Source organism: Polyodon spathula, chromosome 11 (genome assembly GCF_017654505.1).
Source record: "Polyodon spathula isolate WHYD16114869_AA chromosome 11, ASM1765450v1, whole genome shotgun sequence".
Classification (NCBI taxonomy): Eukaryota; Metazoa; Chordata; class Actinopteri; order Acipenseriformes; family Polyodontidae; genus Polyodon; species Polyodon spathula.
Window position 1 is genome coordinate 42927622 of NC_054544.1, and position 23072 is coordinate 42950693.

Here is a 23072-nt window from a genome sequence, read left to right on the forward strand (position 1 = left end):
CAATTTTCACAAATTATAATAGAATTGTATTTAGGCATCTAACTCCCTCTCAACAAAAAACAATAAATTGTCTGAAAAGTGTCTGACAAGAAGTAAATGTGATAGACTGAATCTCCAGATTACCACACTCTCAATACCCTGTGCTAAAGGTCCTTAGCAAGTTCCATCACAACTGTATAGTGTTCTGAAGTGCTGGGCTCAGTCACCTGAATTAACTCATTGATCCGGTGCAGGTCATCGTCAGCTCCTGCCTTTTTCTTGGGAATGAGCCCTTCCTGCAGCGTGCTCAGCCGGCTGTACACGTCATGCTCCAGGTTCGTCTGGGGACAGCGCAGCACACAAGGGCATCATGCATTTATTACTTACTTTAAACGCTTCAACCTACTACTCGCAGTGGCATTCAGTGTGTGTATTCAATGTACAGTTCTTTGATGGATGATTAATATCGCTGTATAAAAACAAACTTATTTGAAAATACAAACATTGTTGATATCTCTGTAAAAATGTTGTCTTCAAGTCGTATCAATAAATAACAGCTTTCACCTAACTCTAGCAAATTGCACTGTAGCAAACTAGGATGGTAGACTGACAGCACCGTATCTTCCCACAATATAGCATGCTACTTTCTGTGAATTATAATGAACAAACTTACTATTCACAATGTTTTTAAAAAAAATTCAAAAGGAAACTTGAGGAATCTGCAATGTTGGCAACACCTTGTATCACACATAAAAGACAACATATCACCTATAAAATGTCACTTAAAGTTCAAAATATGTCAGTAAAATGCACCCCTCACCACTGCTATAAATTAAATTAGATAATAGTATGCTTAAAGTTGATGATATTGCAACAGTATGTAAAGAATAGTGTAGAATAGGAATTGGCAATAAAATGTTAATCACATTTAAAATAAGCACTTCTCCAGATATGGAAACATTTTCCATTTCTCTACACACCATAGTCCACACTGTTAAGGGGAAAAAAGTTTTTATTGAGAAAAAAAAAAATTAAATACAAAACTGAAAGATCATAATACTTGGGTGGAAGCACCTTTGGCAGCAATCACAGCTATGAGTCAGTTGGGCTAGGTCTCTACCAACTTCGCACACCTAGATTTGGCAATGTTTGACCATTCTTTACAAAGCTCTGTCAAGTTCCTTCGGAAGCGCTGATGGAAAGCAACCTTCAAGTCATGCCACAAATTTTCGATTGGATTTAGGTCAGGGCTCTGACTGGGCCACTCAAGGACATTTACCTTTTTGTTCCTTAGCCACTCCAGTGTAGCTTTGGCTGTGTGCTTTGGGTCGTTGTCATACTGAAAGGTGTACTTCCGTCCCAGTTTCAGCTTTCTTGCAGAGAGCTGCAGGTTTTCCTCAATGACTCTGTACTTTGCTCCATTCATTTTCCCTTCTATCCTGACAAGTGCCCCAGCCTAGCCCCTGCCGATGACAAACATCGCCATAACATGATGCTGCCACCACCATGCTACACAGTAGGGATGGTGTTCTTTGGTCTATGCACTGTGCTCAGTTTGCGCCAAACATAACGCTTTGCATTTAGGCCAAAAAGTTCCATTTTAGTTTCGTCAGACCACAAAACTTTGCCACATGGCTACTCCAGAGTGTTTTATTTTTGCATACTTCAAAACGGGATTCAAGGTGGGCTGTCTTGAGTAATGGCTTCCTTCTTGCCACCTACCATACAGGCTAGATTTGTGGAGTGCTTGGGATATTGCTATCACATGCACACTTTGACAAGTCTTGGCCATAAAAGCCTGTAGCTCTAGCAAAGTCGCCATTGGCCTCTTGGTAGCCTCTCTGATCAGCCTCCTTCCTCAGTCATCCAGTTTGGAGGGACGGCCTGATCTAGGCAGGGTCTTGGTGGTACCATACCACTTGCACATCTTAATAAATCGTCCTGATCGTGCTCCAAGGGATATTCAAGGCCTTTCAACAACTTTGTCCCGGAGTTCTTTTGAAAGCGCATTGGTGTTCATGGTTGAGTCTTTGCTTTGAAATGCACTACCCAAGCAGAGGGAACCTACGGGAACAGCTGTATTTATCCCGAAATCATGTGAATCACTACAATTTAGCACAGCTGGAGGCCACTTAACTTGGTGTGTTATTTTGATGGCGACTGGTTACACTTGAGCTAATTTAGGATTGCTTACAAGGGGGGTGGATACTTATCCAACCAAGCTATTTCAGTAATTAATTTTCTACAAATTTCTAGAATATTTTTTTCACTTGGAAGTTGTGGGGTAAGATGTGTAGATAAATGAAAAAAAAAAAACAACAAATAAAAAAAAAACTAATTTTAATTCCAGGCTATAAGGCAACAAAAGGGTGAACATTTTCAAAGGGGGTGTAGACTTTCTATAGGCACTCTCTGCAAAACTAAATGCGCCATACAGATTGACACATTTCATCTCACGCAGGGCACAATTAGAATAAGGGCTTGACATGATAGAATTACGACTCCTGATTAGATGTATAAAAGTATTTGTTTGTAGTATAAAAACAGAAGCACTACCCCATTCTGCTAAACCTCTAGTACCCCAAACCCTGTCCCTTTACTCACCAGCTGTAGAAGCTGTGCTGCACACAGGTGGATCTTCCAGCCCTGCACTCTGCACACCACACCCTTCTGATTGGCAATCTCCTGCATGGTGCTCTTCTTCTCTTCTGCAAAACAGTGCTGGATTGAGGCAGGACTGACTAGCATCGCATTTAGGAGCATTTCAAACAGGTACCCTACATGTTAATGTACTAGCAAAGCAAAAAATATGCAGCGCATGTGTATTTTACTAGGAACAAAACTAATAGAAACTGCAATTTCTTCGATCTTCATCATGTATTCAATTCACGACTCCAGCCACATTCCCACGTGTTTACAGGGAGGACTAACTACCTCCCTGTCACCGCTCTTCCACATACACAAACCCACATCCCCATGCTCACATAGCAACACACATTAACTCCCACATGATACATAACCCAAATGATACAAAACAAACAAAAAATATACCCAGGGGTGGGGATACCCAGTCAGATATACATGATAAACCTGAACAAGATAACATTAGTTATTACTGTGATACTTCATGCATGTACAACGTGGCTCTAGAATATCCACCCATAGTTCTACCATTGGTTTCAAAATCTTGGTAAATGCTAAATAACTATTGATGTGGAGAAAATGTTAACAGATTCTTAAAACATGCAGCAGACTGACCTTTCACCCTAATGTCACTGTATCTCTGGAAGTGGTGATAGGCAGCCTTCCACGGATTGCGGTAGTGCCGAAGCAAGGTAACCGGTGGCCGGGGGCGAACTGGCACATAACGTACGCCCTCCTCATCTGAAAAGAATCAAACCACAAACAGTCATGCAACTTTGCCTTTGTCTTGTTTAAATATTTAATGTTCATTGGGGGGGGGGGGGGGCAGGCCAAGTTACCTATGTACTCCTTTGGCGGTAACTTGCGTTTCTCAGCCTTGCCGGCAAGGGGCCTGGCACTGGATTTCTCCTCATCTGTGCTGTTGGTCTCCACCATCTCGCTCTCCTCTGTGATGACATGCTGCTGCTTGCGAGGTTTTTTCCTGGGGGAGGCGCCAGGGGGTATGTCCCCTGAAGGGAGCCCCAGAGAGCTGCCAAATGGGGCGAGGGCAGGGGGCACTGTGGGAGGCAGCGTGGGCACTTCATGAATAAAACAAAACAATTGGAATCCACAGCAAAAAAGTAACCCTTTGCAGACAGTTCTGCCACTCAACAGTCCTTGTGAAACTGGGCTTTTTGTGGAGTTTCCCCCTTAAAAGCAGGTTGGATTGCCATGTTGTGTGCTGCAGTTCACTTTGTGAAAGTACAAAGTACAAAGTAACCTGGGATTAGACATTTTGCTGGTTTACAGAGAGGATATAAAATGTAATACCGAGAGGGGCAGTGACATACAATGTAATACTGACAGGGGCAATGGAGATGAAATGTAATGTTATTTATTTATTTATGTAAAAAAGTAAAGGATTCATTAAATAAATGACATCCAGGGCATTTTTTTTCTTTGTGCTTCATTAAATGGTTAAGGCCTTACGGGCCACAGCTGTCTATTTTTCCAAGCAAAGTTAAAAGTATTTTATACAAATGTAATCATCCCTAAATTAAGTCCATCTGCAGTACAGACACTTTAGAACTTCCTCAGAAGCGGGCATGTTGCTTTGTTGCTGAGGGTGTTAACTAGTCAAAATGTTCAAAATATTGAACAAAATTCTGGACCAAAAGTCAAATGCAGGTGATTTTTTTATTTATATATATATATATATATATATATATATATATACATACATATATATATATATATATATATATATATATATATATATATATATATATATATATATATATATATATATATATATATATCTATACTATATATTCTATATATATATATATATATATATATATATATATATATATATATATATATATATATATATAATGATATTGTAGTCACTATGAGTGTTGTAACTGAAGAGCTCTAACATGAGTGTTGTAACTGAAGAGCGTTCTACATGGGGGAGAGGGGCGCCGCGGGACACACCACACACATCTGACAAATACAAAATAAATCCCTCGCTAATATAGAGAAGCAAATGTAACAGTGAATCAACCATGCATAAAAGCACAGTGTAATCAATGCAAATTCATTTTTATTTATTATTTTTAAAAAGGTAACATTCGCACTCGTGGATCATTTTAAAACTGACAGTTTTTAAGCTATAAATAGCCTTGCTAAATAGCGGTCGGGAATTCAGTTTGAAGCGACAGACAAGCAAACCAAGTGCGAGAGGGAGCGCGTGTCGAACGAGGGGGAAGGAAGAATGGGCTCGCCCTAGGTTCCATTGCCGGAGCGGGGCTGAAGCTGCAGCTCCTCTTGCAGCAAAAAAGTAAATACATTAGGAAAGATAACCACGTCATAGGCCCAATATTTATTTAGTTATAAAACAAACGCTGAAGATGTCTCTTATAAAAGTGCCAGTGCCGCTTTTCTTCAGTTCAAATTCTTTTCAGATACTCTATCAAAAGGGAGACACAGAAATGGAAGTTAGACTGAAGTGGTTTACAGTTTGAATACTGGTACTGTATTTACTGTAGAAATATTGCATGAATCACTAGTATAGGGAATTGGGGACATGCTTTAGGAGCATTAAATCTGAGGCAGCACTGTGTATGTAATTTAAGAGAAACAAATTCCACATCCATACCATAGTCAAACTGAACAGACAATTAAAAAAAAAAACATGTGCCAAATGTACCTGTCTCCATAGGCTCCACCTCCTGTTTGATTTTGATCTCCGGGAAGGCAGAGCTGACGGCTGAGACTGCTGTGCTACTCGCTGCTGGTTGGGTGGGAGGGGCCACTACATTGGCCATTGAGGCAGGGATGGGCGGCATCACAGCCATGGCTGCTGGAAGTGCTGACTGAGCTGCTGTTGGCTGGGAAGGAGGAGGAGGAGCAGCCGCCGTCAAGATGGCTGAAATAGTTTGTGAGGGGTGCTGGGATGGGGCTGGGAATGCCTGCTGCTCGCTGCTCTGATTGGACAAAGCCTCTACTTGTATCTCTGGTTTTGGTTTTGCTCTGCAAATAAAAATTCAAAGAAATTAAATCAAACACTTCAGAACCCCATGAACCATCAAAATAAATCTGCAGCTTTGTGGCATATGACTTTTCTACAATACCATAACTTGACACCAGGTTATCTTTTTGAAGCTTTACATAAAGACAACAGGAAAAGCACTAACCCCCAGCTCCTAATCCCTTACCCTGCCAGTCGCGGTGACCCAGACGCGCTCCTCATAGTGCTGTCTATCCGTGGGCTGGTTGTTTCAGCTGCCTGCACCGGGATCAGGCTTTTACGCACCGCAGACCTAGAGAACAACAACAAAGTGTTACAGCATCAACATATCAACCACTTTCTATTTCACTAAGTTTTTACAGTATAATGGTTGAGTTTAACCTCCGCAAATTCATCCCAGATTTTGTCGAGTCAAGATACTGAGATCACAAAATATTCTCAGCACCTACAAGTGTGGGCATTTCTATTCTGCTGTCTTGCTACCTCTATCCTTGAAGATGTACAACTCTTAACCCTTCGTCAGCAGCACAGAATGAAAATGCACCCCCAGCGTGTTTACAAATGAACATATTTCATAGCTCTTTGAAGACTGCGGGATATTCTTACGTGATTCAATTTAAATCGCTTGCCTTTACTTTAATACCAAAAACATCCTTTTGGGGTGCATTTGCACCCCTTTCCATCTTCCAAGGGTTACAAATATCTAGGTTTTTCACAAACCATTGCCACAGCTCCTGCTTACTGGCAGATTAGATTGTAGGGAAAATACAGGTGGTAGATTTGAAATGTGTGTGTCGCTCAACATCCTTTCCAAATGGCCCCATCTACAATAATTTCCTTATGTGTTCAGTGTATTTTTTTGCAGGATGAGTGTATGAGTTGCGGGAGAGCTGAGGGAGATGTATAAACAGTGTATTGCTTCTCAAATGACCAATTTATACCTAAATATGCATTTGTTTAGCCAAGTCCATATAGCATACAATACATCTGAAACAAACTTTGGAAATTTAAAAAAACAGCAAGTTATCAAGTGCCCAGCCATTTGGAGATATCAAAAAACATAAGCCAAGTTTCAAGAAACCATTGGGGCAACCTTGGACAGCACCAAGCAAATAGGCACAACTGTAAAACCGATGGGGGCCAAGGTTGCCCAAACTGTTTCTACTAACTTGGCTTGTGTTTTTCATGCATTTGATCCACATTTATTGTGCCTGAAAATCCAAGCTAAGTTTGTACTCTGGGTAGGGCTGCCATTTTTTCCCACAGACCAAACCCAGACATTTCTCAGGTCAGCCTATCAAAACTTCAGTATACTGTAATACAGTTTAACAATTAAGCGAGTTGGTGATTCCCAGGCCTTACATAAAATATGGCTTTACCGTTAACAGAATGCATTATGCTACATGTATTATTTAACTGAATTAATGAAATTCACAGAACATCATTTATAACATATTTAAAAAGTACAACTGCAAACAGCATCCATCTACCTGTAATCTTAGGCAACTTGAAAAGAGAACAGAAGTCTCCTTGGCTTAGCTTAACCGTTTAGCTGTCACTCATTTTACAGGAAATACAGATACTAGTTACTGACGCTTCGTAGAACAATTTTTTTTTATCCCCATACAAAAGTTATGATACTCTTATACCAAATATGTCATATACATTGTTTTACTTTATGAGTAACAAAAGATGTTGCACATTTACATACGAACATAGAAATACTGTGTATAACTCATATTAGTACTGTATTTTGTAACAAACTATTGGAAATGTATTTTTTCTTGACATGTACCAGTATGTATGTTTTCTTAAAAAGGAAAAAAAGAAACTTGGTCAAATCATTTCAAAGTGTGCTTGCTCACTGGTGGTGCACAGTAGAGGTCACAAATTAAGTATCTGGCAAATCATAAATGATATCTTTCTACTTCCTGTGACTGAAGGTATAAGAATACTCTGTGGTTGCAAAATACCGACAGTATGTAGCCTGCTAGGGTCACGTGACTGCACCTTGGATTGTTTACATCACATGGATGTGTTTGTTGTCTTCAGCATTATTCAAATACTGGGAACTAAGTAGAATAAGACAGTGAAAATTGTTTAAGCAACTAAAAAATCTAAAAATCAAAGATTCTAAAAATCAAAGACAAGGAGAATTCTCAAATGCTCTGCAACCCCCATAAACAACACATTCTCCCCATTCACCAATGGCGTGACCCGTCCCGTTCCCCTTACAATGCATGCAAGACAGACAAGACAAACTGAAGACAAGTCCTGCAAAAAAGCAAAATATATAAAAGCATGACGACCTTTACGTACAAAAATCTTCACGAATATACAATTGAACAAGAACTGCTGATTATTTTCATTTCATAAAGGAGTAAATGTCATTGTTTAGACAATATTGAAAAATAAATAAAGATAAAATAAAATTAATTTATCTAAAATGATACATGTTGAATTGCAAATAATGTATACAGTTTTTAAAATGTTGGTGGGACTTGGAATTTAGACCGAAAAGTTCAATTTTTTGTCTCGTCTGACCACAAAACCTTTTTCCACATTTCTGTAGTATCATCTACATGCTTTTTCATAAACTCCATATGTGCTTTAAGATGAGACTTTTTGAGTAATGGCTTCTTTCTTGCCTCCCGTCCATACAGGCCAGCTTTGTGTAGATCACTCAGTACCATTAAGTAGCGATTAGCATTGACCTTGCCTTCTAAGGGAAGGAGTGCACCCAAACCATGCCAGGAAAATGTGCCCCACAACATTACGGAACCACCGGAACCCTTCACTGTTTGAACCAAGCACTCAGGGCTGCAGAGTTCTTTAGGCTGGCGCCACATGTGCACTCGTCCATTTGTCGAGAACATGTAGGATGGAGCATGGAGGCTCGTAGGATGACTAATAATATATATAGATAATAATATATATATATATATTTATATATATATATATATATATATATATATATATATATATATATATATATATATATATTAACAATGTGTGTGTGTGTGTGTCATTAAACTCGGATGTCCTGTAATATACATATGCGTGGATAAAAGTGCCTGCAGTCTGCAAAAAATAAAATACATCGGGAGAAAGTACAGATAGTCGCTGGCAGTTCTCGTGCTCCGCTTCAAACTTGGCGTGAGGAACTACCGTTCCTCTCTTAGTTTCCAGCACTATTTGATAACGGCATTCTTTAAAGTACCCTGATTATTACCTGCACAGTACTGAACAAACATTATATTATTGTTTCCACACCTTCAGAAAGCAAATAGGCATGTATTTCATATACCCTATAGGCTACCGTGCACAGAATACTTGCAGAGGTGCAGGGGACTTGATTACAGCATTCTTTACAGTAGCCTGGTTATTACCTCCTATAGTACATTAAACTGCAAGCTTTAAAAAAACTAAAACATTATATATACCAGGCTGCCACTAATGCGCAGCCCCTGCTGACTTGTAGAATTGTCGCCTCAGTGTAAATGGCCCTCGCACTCCCTTGCTATAACTACGATATCAATGGTAACTTAAAAATACTGCCTTTTTCCATTTACAGTACTGTCTTGACTTCAGAACCACAATGAGTATTGCATCTTACTGTATCCTTGGATTATTCTCCATATTGATATTGCAGAAAGCAGGTGTACACATTCATTAAACACTGAAAACTAATGTTACACACATTTCACTTACAACAGTGATAAAATTACCTATATATGGCTAACAGCTGCAAATTAACATTGTGAATGAGCAACCTCTAATATGACATGACCTTTAATGGCTTCCAAGTATTCAACCTCAAGTGTTAGAGCACACAGAATTACAATTTCCCTACACTTGATTTAAGGCTTGCAGGCGCATTTCTACTCTGCAAGATCTTGGTCCTCGGGCCTCAGGTGAGATACCATTCCCCATTTTTTACAAATTCTAATGTAAACTTAAAGTCTTCATGCCGATCACACGTATCATTTCAAATCTGAGACAGATCTGAACCCACACTGACACTATTGAAGCTTTAGAATCCTTGCAGCTGATATATGGAGGGGACTGCTTACCCCTCATTGTGTGGTTTCTTGCGGAGAATGCTGGGGCGCGGGGAGGAGACCAGTGTTGGCACATTAGTCTGCACCACTGTGGTGGCGCCTGCTGGAGTGGCACTGAACGTGTTGCTTATGGGGTTGGCAACAAGAGTGGAACCATCTGCCAAAACCACTGTGGAGAAAAAAAAGAATGTTGAACATATACTGGTAACTCTGGTCCTCAAGAAGCCTACAAGATTAGGCATCTATACTTGCAGATAACATGCAAACCTCTTGCATTACCCAGATGGCTTCTTTGCAATACAAGTTCTAGTAGGTTACCTGACTTGGCCTCAGTCTGCTGTGCGCCGATTGGTGTGGTCTGGATTCCCTGGGTGCCGATTGGTGCTGCAGGATGGAGCCCCTGTGTTCCTATTGGAGCTGGCTGAATTCCCTGTGTACCCAACGTTGCAGTCTGGATTCCTTGTGTGCCGATTGGTGCAGCCTGGAGCCCCAAGCGGTGGGAAGCTTCAACTGTCATTAGCTGAACGGGGTTCAGGTGGACCCCTACACCAGCCTGAGCAGGGATGGCTGAACTGGGAGCTTGAGCGGAAACTGACCAAAGAAAAGAGATTAAACAGTGTTGCAGTTTTGATTACACATTTATACATGCTCTTCCCACCTACACTGCAAAGAGGTGGTGGTCTCCTTACCTGGAAACTGGCGGATGGTGGAGACAGAGCTGGTGATGGGTGTGTAGGTGTGAGCCAGTGGACTGTACTGGAAGTACTGGAACTGCACTGGCACAGACACTGGCACAGGCTGCCTGCAAAACAGAGAACAATGTTTGAAACCCTGAAGACAGGTACAATGGCTTGCAAAAGTATTGACCCTCCCTTGGCATTTTTCCCATTTTGTTGCCTTACAACCTGGAATTAAAATGGATTTTCTGGGGGTTTATCATTTCATTTACACAACATGCCTACCACTTTGAAAATTCAAAATATTTTTTGTTTGTTTCACAATAAAAAATAAGACAAAAAAACAGAAAACTTGAGCGTGCATAAGTATTCACCCCCCCCCAAAGTCAATACTTTGTAGAGCCACCTTTTGCAGCAATTACAGCTGCAAGTCTCTTGGGGTATGTATCTATAAGCTTGGCACATCTAGCCACTGGGATTTTTGCCCATTTTTCAAGGCATAACTGCTCCAGCTCCTTCAAGTTGGATGGGTTCTGCTGGTGTACAGCAATCTTTAAGTCATACCACAGATTCTCAATTGGATTGAGGTCTGGGCTTTGACTAGGCCATTCCAAGACATTTAAATGTTTTCCCTTAAACCACTCGAGTGTTGCTTTAGCAGTATGCTTAGGGTCATTGTCCTGCTGGAAGGTGAACCTCCGTCCCAGTCTCAAATCTCTGGAAGACTGAAACAGGTTTCCCTCAAGAATTTCCCTGTATTTAGTGCCATCCATCATTCCTTCAATTCTGACCAGTTTCCCAGTCCCTGCTGATGAAAAACATCCCCACAGCATGATGCTGCCACCACCATGCTTCACTTTGGGGATGGTGTTCTCTGGGTGATGAGAGGTGTTGGGTTTGCACCAGACATAGCGTTTTCCTTGATGGCCAAAAAGCTCAATTTTAGTCTCATCTGACCAGAGTACCTTCTTCCATACGTTTGGGGAGTCTCCCACATGCCTTTTGGCAAACACCAAACGTGTTTGCTTATTTTTTTCTTTAAGCAATGGCTTTTTTCTGGCCACTCTTCCATAAAGCCCAGCTCTGTGGAGTGTACGGCTTAAAGTGGTCCTATGGACAGATACTCCAATCTCCGCTGTGGAACTTTGCAGCTCCTTCAGGGTTATCTTTGTTGCCTCTCTGATTAATGCCCTCCTTGCCTGGTCCGTGAGTGTTGGTGGGCGGCCCTCTCTTGCCAGGTTTGTTGTGGTGCCATATTCTTTCCATTTTTTAATAATGGCTTTAAATGGTGCTCCGTGGGATGTTCAAAGTTTCGGATATTTTTTTATAACCCAACCCTGATCTGTACTTCTCCACAACTTTGTCCCTGACCTGTTTGGAGAGCTCCTTGGTCTTCATGGTGCCACTTGCTTGGTGGTGCTGCAGACTCTGGGGCCTTTCAGAACAGGTGTATATATATATATATACACACTGAGATCATGTGACAGATCATGTGACACTTAGATTGTACACAGGTGGACTTTATTTAACTAATTATGTGACTTTAGAAGGTAATTAGTTGCACCAGATCTTATTTAGAGGTTTAATAGCAAAGTGGGTTAATACATATGCACACACCACTTTTCCGTTATTTATTTTTTAGAATTTTTTTAAACAAGTTATTTTTTTCATTTCACTTCACCAATTTGGACTATTTTGTGTATGTCCATTATATGAAATCCAAATAAAAATCCATTTTAATTCCAGGTTGTAAGGCAACAAAATAGGAAAAATGCCAAGAGGGTCAATACTTTCGCAAGCCACTGTACGGACTTATTCTGGACACATTAAAAAGACCACAATTTAACCCTCTGCTACTGAAATGAAAGGTCATCATATATGATCGATGATCTTTCATGTCATAGCTCGGCCGTCCAATCATCAATCTTGTTTTGTTTTCTTTGCATGGGTCATAGCCATGACTAGGGGCTATGTCTCCATATAAATCAGTTTAGGACTAGGATGGGTGGGACGTATAAGATTATATTACGAGGACATGTCACAGACGCTGCCATTTTAGAAGAGTTCACTGCAGATTCATATAGACGCTCGTCCATTTAAAACATCTGCTTCTCCGGTTCTACAAGTCCAGGAGTGCTGATCTACAACTCATTTGAAAGGCAAGTACTTGTTATTTATTCTTAAACTTTATATCTGCTTTAAGAAAAGCTTTTGAATTTTTTTTTTTATTATTTTTCTTTGTGTGTATGGGGAGGGGCTAGTAGATAACTTTAGATAGATACACTACACAAAACTAACTACTATACCAATGTCTGATCATTTATTTTTAAATCACACATATTTATGGTTTTCCTTTTTTGAAATTGTTTCTCGTCAGGAGATGGATGGAGGCAAAACAAATATACATCCGATGCTAAAATAGCTGTTGGGTCTTATTTTACTTTTTCTATGTCTTTGTTTCTGTGCATATAAAAGGACGGAGAGTCATTATTTAGCTGTAGTCATTATTATTATTAGTTTACTTTGTTTCTGTGTGTGTAAAAGGATGGAGTCATTATTTAGCTAGTCATTATTATTATTTAATTTAGCTATGTATATTATTAGTTTGCTTTTTGTTTGTGTGTGATTTATTTATTTTGGGTGTCAAGTTTTGCAAGCTTCTTGTTTAATAAAAAAATAAAAAATGGAATTACGACAACATCTTGAGTGGTATTTCTTTATTTTTGTGTCCTCTATGTTCAAATATACTTTTATCACAAACAGGGTAATACTGTTTCCAGTCTCAATTTTTGGAAAGTGGTCTGCATTTGCCATTTCAGAAGTTGTTTTTCATTAAAAAAAAAAAAAAAAAAAAAAAAACCATGCATCGTATTTTTTTCATTTCTGATTTGAAATCCTTGGAAAATTGCGCAGATCTAGATTTTTCTCTATATAAAACCTGGAAAGAGGTCGAAATTGGTAGTTTTTAAAAACATTATACATTTTTCAATATTTTTTTGGGAGGCGTGACTTATATGAAAACAAATCCAATACATTCCACAACAAAATACATTAGATTATTGGAAACAGCTACTTAATGCCTTTCTGTAGATATACTGGGCTTTAATTTCTGATTTAAGGTTGCCAAACTACAAGTGCTGAAACACAAGGTGGTCATATTCATGCCCATATATGGACAGGTCTCCTTAGGCACCAAGGGTTAACACATCAAACTATAGGACTTGTGCAGCTGACGTGTGCAACGTGAATGTTATGTGCTCTCTACCAGAGTTTTTTAGATTGGAGTTCTAATAAGCTGTTTTCTCCTTTACTTTTTGATCTGATATTTCACATTTGAAAGCCAACACATTTTTTAAATTGATTGTTCCCAAGGTTCCAACTGCTTTTGGTACACATTAAGAACATTTATAAATGATGATGCCATTCGTTCCACTTAAGTTTGTCCGGTTCCTAAAAGCTGATCAAATCTCAGAATTTATTCAAGCTGGGTCTTAAAAGGCTAGGTAGCCTGTTCCATACCCTCACCACTCTGAAGAACCATCTCTTCTAAGTATCTCCACTTCATACCTTTTCAATTGAACTACATTAACAGACTGTTTTGTCTTTCGGATTCTCTGCTGCAGACGGACGGAATACCTTTCAAAACTACTTTAGTATCTGTAGATCTCTCTAACCAAAATGTAGACTCATTACAATCCGCTTTACTTTAACATTTGTCTGGAATGTTGGATATTGTCTTACTTGATGTATCTGTCTAATTTTTAAAGCTGTAGCATTTTTGCAAGCCTCTTGGTCAGGAGGTCAATGAAAATGAGAATTGGTTCTCAACCAACTTGGGTGGGTCGGTTGATTGGTCAATTGATTGATTTAAGAAAAGCCTACCTGTTGTCATTCCTGCCCTCCATTGCGATTGGGTTTGGCGATGACCTATGACCTGAAATGGAAATGAGGTTGCCTCTTTCACCTTGGTAATCAGGCTGGATCCGGGGAGAAGTATGAGCAATGGGCTGAGGGACCACCTTAGCTGTTAAGAGAAATTCATTCAATTGACATTGTACATCAAGCAGGATTCAACTTTAAAAATCTAATTGTTACATAACAAAATGAAAGAAATCCACAGCTACAGCATGCTTTTAAATAAAATGTCACCATTTGGGTATCTAGCAGTGAAATGCTAGTTGGACTAGCCTGTAACTTTGTACAGTTTTGCTTTCCATTCAAATTATATTTTTTTGGGGGGGGGAGGCTTATTGCATTTGAGAGAGGATTATGTATTTGCTCTATTGAGATGTACTAGTATTGGCCCCTGGAAGACACAAGTTAACAAAAAATAGCACTAGGTAATCTTCATCAGCTGCAGTCATCTATGCAATTTAATGGGAAGTCTTAATATAAAAATAACCAGTGCAAGTGTGTGAATGAATGTCAAACCTTCAAACTACTACTTTTGATCAATTGTCAAGTTTCCTGACTTGCTGCCCGTACTGTCAGACGCACTTGCTGAACAGTAGCTGGTTTTTAGTTTGATGATAAAATCATGAGAATGTTGATTTGTTTATGCAGAATTTGTTTTATTTTTGCAGACTTCTAGGTGTAAACCGAACAGATCTATTGTGTATAAAATTAAGAATGTTTATAGCCAATTCACCTAAACTGATTTATAAAGAAATGGCTTTATTTCTTTCAATTGTTCTCTTAAGTTAATTGCCCAAAAATATCTTATTTTACATTAACAGCACACATACAAGCACTGTCAAGACTATTGTTTTAATGACTTTCAAATCGGAACTATATTTTGTTTTAACAGCACCTCCTTTATCTGTACATTTAAACGTGTATTTTAGTTTAAAAGATAACTGGCACCATTTGGTTGAAGGAATTTTCTGTGTGTTTCAAATAGTTTGTTACCGTTTCACTCCCTTGTTCCTTCACCTCAGTGTCATTGGGATCAAAGCAAGTTCCTCACTGAACAGCAAGTTAATCAGTTGGGGAGGGTACTGTTTGGTTAATGACAGGGAATGGTTGGGCACAATTACCCTCTCAAGGTAAAAATGACCCAGGAACTGCATGAACACCTGAGATTAAGGTTTGGAAACAGATCTATACTTAACCTGATGTCGTACCAGAATATCATGTTTTAAAATGAAGATACACATTTGCAATGACTTTTTTTTTTTTCAAACCTGCACAGACCTTTATAGCAAATGATAGCTTATGGAATGATTTTGTTGCCTACAAATCACTTTAAACTTGACTCGCATTGCACTTACCCACTGGGATTGTGGAGGTTGTGGCTGCTGTTGCATTTGAGGAGTGAGGGGGCATTGTCATGGTAACAATGGTACTGGTTGCAGACTGTGTGTGGGACATGGAGCCTGGAACAGAGCAAACAGATCAGAGGACCCTATTAGTTATAGGCAATATTTATGTTCTTCAAAAAATAAATAAACATAAAAACATGTTTAGTGTATACACATAGGCTAATGTAACACACAGGGGTATTACCACAGGGTCTGAAAGAAAGAAAAAGACATACAGCATTTATGTGCCAAAAATGTTTGTGATTTTTATTGATACACCAAAATCGCATAATAAAAGGCTTGCAAATATTTCTGGATTTACATTGTTCAAATACAGACCAAGGATTAAAGAAACGAGATTGGGTTGTGTTCATGGATTTACAATGACTATAGTACACCTTCACACCATGTAAAGTTAATGTATTTATTTGTATTATAGGCCTTATTGTAATCATTAAAATAAAGCATCACTGCCTGTACCTACCTGCGGTTGTAGGTGATGGAAGAGTGTTGGTTGCAAGAATTGGTGCCACTGTAGCTGCAGCAACTGGAGTCACTGTGCTGAAAATTGAGGGCTTCTAGAAATAAAATATATATATATTTAAAACAAGTTGATCAGGGTCATTTAATTTCAGACTGCCTAAAAGCAAAACATTAGGTTACTTACCATAACCCTGGTTCCCTGAAAGAGAAGACGAGCACCAATGACATTACGTATGGGGTATGCCTGTCCATTGGGTAGGTAATCACCGAGCTCGCTATACCAGAGCTGCCGACAGGCCCCTTCCTGGGATGATGCACTCTGTCCCGCCCACCGAGGGGTAAAACTGTCATCCAAAGGAAACCATCTCTCTTTTTGATTAAAGATTAAGCCAGATTCTGGTTAAATTTCTTCTTAGACAGTACAAACTAGAAATAAAACAGGTTTTCTTAAATTAGTCGATTTTATGGAGGGTTATAAAAACTAGCTACTTCAAAGAGAAATTGGACTGAACCAGATGCTTTGAAGCTAGGGTTAAGACAAATGAACAATTAACCAAGTGATAAGAGATTTGTGTCTTTCTGACAGGTTTAAGGGAAAATCATGATGTCACTGAGAGACTGCATTTAAACTGAAAATACTGAAATGTTCTTTGTATTGCTCTGATCCAAGCCTGGAAAGAGGATACCTGCAAATTGTTGTCATCATGTAACCTTTAAGATGTCCGGTTGTAACTTTGCAACTCAGAAATGTTATCTTCAATAAACTATAGTTATCTGGACTTGGAAAAAAAGACGACAAACTTCTTTCTTCTTATCTCAACAGGTAGAACCTGGAGAAAGTATGCGGCGTAGCCTAAAAATATCATACAGAGGCACCTCTGAAGAGGGCCCAAGATGTAGCCAACCCTCTTGTTGAGTGTACAGCTACCCTACCATGTGGGGCAAGCCAACAAAGAGCAGCTTACCACAAGCGAGGAGGCTGCTGAAAGACAGAAAGGCTCAGCTCAGCACAGAGGTCTTACCGTACCGACTTGAGAAGGAAAAAGAAATGGCTTCCTTTGGATGACAGTTTTACCCCTCTGTTGGCGGGACTGAGTGCATCATCCCAGGAAGGGGCCTATCGGCAGGTCTGGTATAGAGAGCTCAGCGATACCTACCCAATAGGCAGCATACATAATGTCATTGGTGGTCGTCTTCAAATTGAAAGGGAACTGTTGGACCCCTATAATAGGGATGTGCTTGAGGTAAATTTTTATAAATGTTTAAATGCTACGCAGGTGTCAGCATTTAAACCATATCTACATACACACACTTTATATTACATTCTGATGTATACAGACGGCCCACATTTAGTATTTTCTAAGAAAAGAAACCCTAAATAAGCAAATAACGTTTTAACATTGCAAAGATGTTAACAGTCCATTTATTCAGCGCCTGTCAGGTGCGTCAGGTCCAATTTATTTTCACATGCGCTGTTTAAGAGTACTTTTTTCCTCCACAGTAAAACAGGTTTAAAAGGCACTGCAAGCCCCACCACTTGATCGCTGTATTTATCACATACCTCTTTATAGCAGTGCATACTGATAAATCCTCTCCTGGTCACTCGTTTTATCACAAAACTCCTCAATAAGGAGATCCAAGTCATTATTTTATTACTATAACATCTCAAAAAGCTCTGCAAATGTCTGTGATATTCTTTGAGCTCTGGATGCAGAAGCAGCTGTCTTTTTTTTTTTTTTTATGTCCATGTTAGGTCTGTGGTGCAGGGCCCCTGTGTATTGCTCCGACCCACCCCTTTATTTTTTTTTTGGCTTCTCATCCGCTCCTATCGGCCATTGAAAGGTTTTCTCTGCTTTTGAGAGAAAAAACTACTAGACCTGTGCTTGACGTCTTTTAGATGATGTTGGACAGAGTCTGACATCGGGCCAGAAAGGGAAAATAGTAATGTCCGACCTGGTCCAACATAGGATCGCAAAGGGTTAAACCTTTTATTTTGTTCATTTATTAAACTGCGCAATAGCGCAATTCACATCACAGTACTGAGCGTTTCTTCCGGGTGTGACGTCACTACTACAGCCTGCTTCTCATATATGGTGTTAGCGTGGGATAACAGCACTTTCAGGTGCCAGACCAGGGATATTGCAAAAAAAAAAAAAAAAAAAAAAAAAGGGAAAGGACAGCAGAAGGCTGCAGCCACATCACAAGCTGGAGGAACAGCAGCCAGGGTGTTACTGCTGCACTGAGTCGGGACATTCCAGCATGAACTGTCCCTGGTACCCCCTCGGACAGCTACCCCAGCTATGCCCCATCTGCCAGACATAGGACCTCAAAAGAGTTAAACTACAAGTTAAAATAAAAAATTTAAAACACACACACACACACACCAAACCATATATTGAAATTAGTGCTGTCACACGATTCATATTTCAGATCCATTAATTTATGGGCACTAGCTGATTAACCTGTAGATGTATTCATGCACATTTTTTATAAAGGCAACGATCTTATAGCGGCTGTCTTGCATGCAATACTACAAAATCTATAGAATCTTTTATATTATATATATAAAACAAAGAAAGACAAAAAGGGGATTTGGTCTTTTTAAAAGGCATTTGTATTATTTTTATCTTCGTAAATGTCTCTTTGTATTTGTATTGCGCTATTGCGATGTACCTGTGCTGGCCCTGTAGGCACAAAGTGAATATACAAAAAAATTTTCCCCATTATATTATATTCAAAGAACAAAACCAAGAACAATTAAAAAAACAAACAAAAAAAACAATATACAGAATATATCAAACGTTATACAGATTCCAATACATTGTTATAATAACATTACTATTCAGGGATTGGTGCCACAAAACAGGAAATCCTTTTGATTTATTTATTAAATATCCCCTTCTGTAGACAGACTACATAGATAAAAGGACTTTAACAAATGATTTGCATAAAAAGTGTACTGGTAAATTAAAGCCTATACATAATTTTCACTTATGCATTCTATGAATTAATATTGAAAAACAACACACAACTTCGAGCGTCTCGTTTATTATGGAGGTTTACTTTTTACTGCATTCAGTAACTCCATCCACAGTAATTCTGAATGTTTTTATTTCAAATGATGAAGCATTGAACTTGTGTGAGGTACAGCAATTTTGTTTGGCATAATTATTTACATACCACGGTTCTCACATCCGGTTCCTCAAAATAATTCCAAAACGTGGCTTTGCCTCGTTCTTTGTTTAGAGATGCAACTTGTCTATTTTTAATAATGTTAGAAAAACTACATGGAGGCAATTGCCAAAACCCTTTCTTTTTATACTATCCTCCCTTAATGTTGCTCGACAGCAGTCGGATACGTGACGGACTGCTTTATATGATGAAAAATTTCTAAAATGAATACATTATAAAATATGTGCTTGGTGAAACTTGTAACGTCACCGGTTACATGTCTAGCATATTATAAACTCTGAAGTGGTTAAGCGTTGTATATGTTTAAAATTCCCATTCCTACCCAATAGGTAATGCTGAACGCTGCCCCAGATTAATGCATCATGTGTAAGTTATGAAACAAATACACAAAGCTAAACTAGTGGGAATCCTCGCTTGACAGTACAGCACGCAGCCTTTGTACGGCAAACTTTTGTTTTGAACTTGGCTTTATTTCGCAACCACCCACTGCAAAACAGCCAATTACAGTGACTAATCAGAAACCTCTCTTCCACTGCTATTTCTCGAACCGATAGAGAAACAAACGTGAACACTAGACTCACAACACGTCTGAATCTGGCTTGGAGCCGAGCCATTATGTTGCATCAGTCAGTACATGAGGACGACTAATATAGTGTTCAGCATGAAGCATTCTTTTCCTCTTTGCATAATCAGCCCTTCATTGTTTTTCAGTTATATTTAGTAATATGAAGAATGAAAACAAAAGAAAAAAATAAATAAAAAATCATAACCTCTGGATCCACCAGCGCCTCAAAAGAGTAAGTAGCAGGGTTCTGAAATAAACTGCTACTGTTTAAATAACGTACCTGTCGTTTTTCTGTTCATTGTTAACTTCCTGACAACTTTTTACACTTATAACTTTGAAATCTGTTTCAAAGCTCTTTTCAAAATGGCTGCTCTAGTGCACTGTTAGTGCAAGGATTATTGCCCATATTGTCTGACAAATAACACAGCAATAACAACAATCCATGATGTGGTATGGAATAGAAAAGCCAGAGCACTTCTGTTTTTAATTATTATTTTTTTAAAATCACTCTTCCTGCAGTGATTTAGGAGGACAGATCAAGCCCCAGTGCACTAGAGCGGCCATTTTGAAAAAAGCTTTGAAACAGATTTCAAAGTTGTAAGTGTAAAAACTTGTCAGGATGTTAACAATGAAAAGAAATTACAGGAATGTTATTTAAACAGTTGGGGCAACATGTGGGGACGTGCAACGCTAGATTTTTTGGAACCCTGCTACGTACTCTTTAGTAACGCATCATCTACATGCGTCTCAATACATTCACTGCAGTGAAAAAGCAACCAGGCTGGTCCAAAGCCGCGCCGGGATGGCATGGCATCGGTGCGGCACAGTTGCACCGTGGAAAAGAGGTCAAAATGAGAATGCATCAGGGCCGGGTTATTGGGATTCTTCATAAAGCTGTCACAAACTCTGCTTGACAGAATCATGAGATGGGGGTGATGTTCCAGTTACCTGTGCCATCGTGTGTAGCTGTGGTTTCTGGGCGGCGAGGGCAGGGTGTGAAGGCAGAGCGATGCGTGTGGCTGCATCTCGGGTTGACTGTTGCCGTTGGGTACTGATGGTGGCTGAGGGAGGATGGATGGTTAGCGATGGTCGCCTGGAAGTAGATTAATTCAATTGAAATCCTGCATGCAAAAAGATTGGTTACTCCTTTCTTAATTTGTATCCATCATTCCAGTACTTGTAGTTCTGATCAAAGCCTAGTGGCAGATGTCTGGACAGACCCTTTGCAGAAGGATAAAAAGAATGTAACTAAACAAAAAAAGTGGAACGACATCTCCAGTGGCTAATGTAATGGTGTCTAAAGAATAAATTAATATGTGGAAAAATAAGTAGTGGTGATAAAGTGAAAGTTTGCATGAAGTCTGCATCACTGAAGTGGTTGTAGCCAACAATCATTTTCTAAAAGTACAGCTGTTGTGGACTTCCATTCACTAAGAACTTTTAGTTTACTTTAGCTAACCAACATGTATTTTCAATAAAAAAAAAAAAAATTTAATGTACGTCTGGTACAACACTGGGTGAAAGAAAGTTCTCAGGTTTGCTTGCCTTGCCTTCCAGAAAATCTGTTTATGCTTGACATCCTAGATCGTTTCACTGAGCAGTGTCCTTGGGGTCAAAAAATCTTCACTGCAAAGCACGTCAGTCATTAGGTCAATTAACTACGGACAACAAAGAAAGTCCCCACAGAGTGGGAAGATTTCACTCTCCAGGTGAAGTGATCACGAAAGTGCAATTCTATCTGAAAGCGAGGCCAGCAAAGAGATTTCTGTAACCTAGTGTAGTACCCGAGAGCATGTTTAAACAAAAACCCATGTTAGCTACAACAAACCACTACAAAGTCTCAACTTCAGAGAGTGTTTTTTTTTTTTTTTTTTTTTTTTTATAGGGCTCAAATCATTGAAGGCAAATACTAAGATAACATATTAATGGGATTGGTCTTAATTATCCAACAATCTACTGGGAATAGAATTGAGATATAGCAGGGACACACAAGATTCAATTAATGATGCAATTTATAGTAAAACTGAACATCAGCTTAACAGATTGGTGTAACACTTTTTTGGCAGTGAGACTGCATTTTTTAAAGATGTACTTTAGCAACCAATTTTTACAAGATGTCTGGCACCAGGAGTGTGACTGTCAACATTTCATTTTTATTTGGCAACAGAAAGACATGGCTGGCAAGGATGAACTCCTTACCCATGCCCAGTGTCGGTTATGTGCGCCGTGGCGGTAGTGATCACTGGAGACTGAGCCCTTGTCGCAGACACTGTCGCCACAACAGTGGGTGGCACTGCTGTGGACGTGGTTACAGCAGGGCGAGACTGAAACAGACAGAAAGAGCATGTATCCTTAATATAGCATGCCTTAACATCCTATCAATAAAACATAAGACTCTGAGACCCCTTTCTGTGGGCAGATATTCTCCATAACAGCTCAGGAGAACTGAAGGTCGGTGGACACCCTCAGATCCCATGACCAAACCAATTGCCTCTTTACACCTTGGAACTCAAGAGCAGAGGTCAACCCTGTAGGTATGCTCACCAGGCACTGCCGGAGTCCGCTGCTGCACGCTGAGAAGAAACAGTTCATGCCGATTTTGCCACCCTATCCTGTAGGAGCGCCAGAGTCAATAAGACACTGGAATCCCTAGGGAAAACCAGTGACAGAATGCAAACCTGCACACTAACTATACGAGTTACCCTGCACAACATATGTCCGGTCTTTTACCATATCAGCCACCTCGGGGGGGGCCCAAAAGCTTTTTTTAAAAACACTCACTGTATCCCAGATCTGTACTGGTTTGGAACAGGACATTACTGAACAGGTCCTGCAACAATGGCCTCACCAAACAGGAGGGTCAATAGCTGCGTCACAGCCCCAGCGGAGTAACTAGCAGTACCTGCATTGGCTGGTGTATGATGTGCTGCACTGTGGTCTGTCCTGTTCCAGTACTGGGTCCAGAGGCTGGTCGCAGCACTGTGGTCACTTTGGAGCTGGACATCACTGCTGCAGCTGCCGCTCCTGAGAACAGAAATGCAGGGGTGAACAAGTCAGTTTACAAAATGGTAGTAGCACAAATGGGGAGTTTCAAATTTTGTAAACATGAAGCAAAATGGAAAGCGAAGAAAGATGTGTATCGGATTCCCGAGTGGTGCA

At 39.6% G+C, this 23072-nt stretch overlaps 1 protein-coding gene across 4 annotated transcripts in view; it reads right to left on the reverse strand.

Moving 5' to 3' along the window:
• The window catches only part of LOC121323102 (histone deacetylase complex subunit SAP130-like), a 59396-nt gene that overhangs the window by 2791 nt on the left and 33533 nt on the right, over positions 1-23072 (reverse strand). For 3 of the 4 annotated variants that reach the window (XM_041263887.1, XM_041263883.1, XM_041263884.1), the window contains 15 exons: positions 22816-22937; positions 22113-22237; positions 20862-21006; positions 16158-16251; positions 15644-15748; positions 14256-14397; positions 10386-10498; positions 10015-10287; positions 9709-9865; positions 5823-5927; positions 5315-5637; positions 3462-3701; positions 3238-3363; positions 2584-2687; positions 207-320 (listed from right to left, as the gene is read on the reverse strand). In XM_041263887.1, the coding sequence (XP_041119821.1) occupies positions 207-320; positions 2584-2687; positions 3238-3363; positions 3462-3701; positions 5315-5637; positions 5823-5927; positions 9709-9865; positions 10015-10287; positions 10386-10498; positions 14256-14397; positions 15644-15748; positions 16158-16251; positions 20862-21006; positions 22113-22237; positions 22816-22937 (2288 nt within the window). The remainder of the gene's footprint in view (positions 1-206; positions 321-2583; positions 2688-3237; positions 3364-3461; positions 3702-5314; positions 5638-5822; positions 5928-9708; positions 9866-10014; positions 10288-10385; positions 10499-14255; positions 14398-15643; positions 15749-16157; positions 16252-20861; positions 21007-22112; positions 22238-22815; positions 22938-23072) is intronic. The other variant, XM_041263886.1, reaches the window with a different exon arrangement.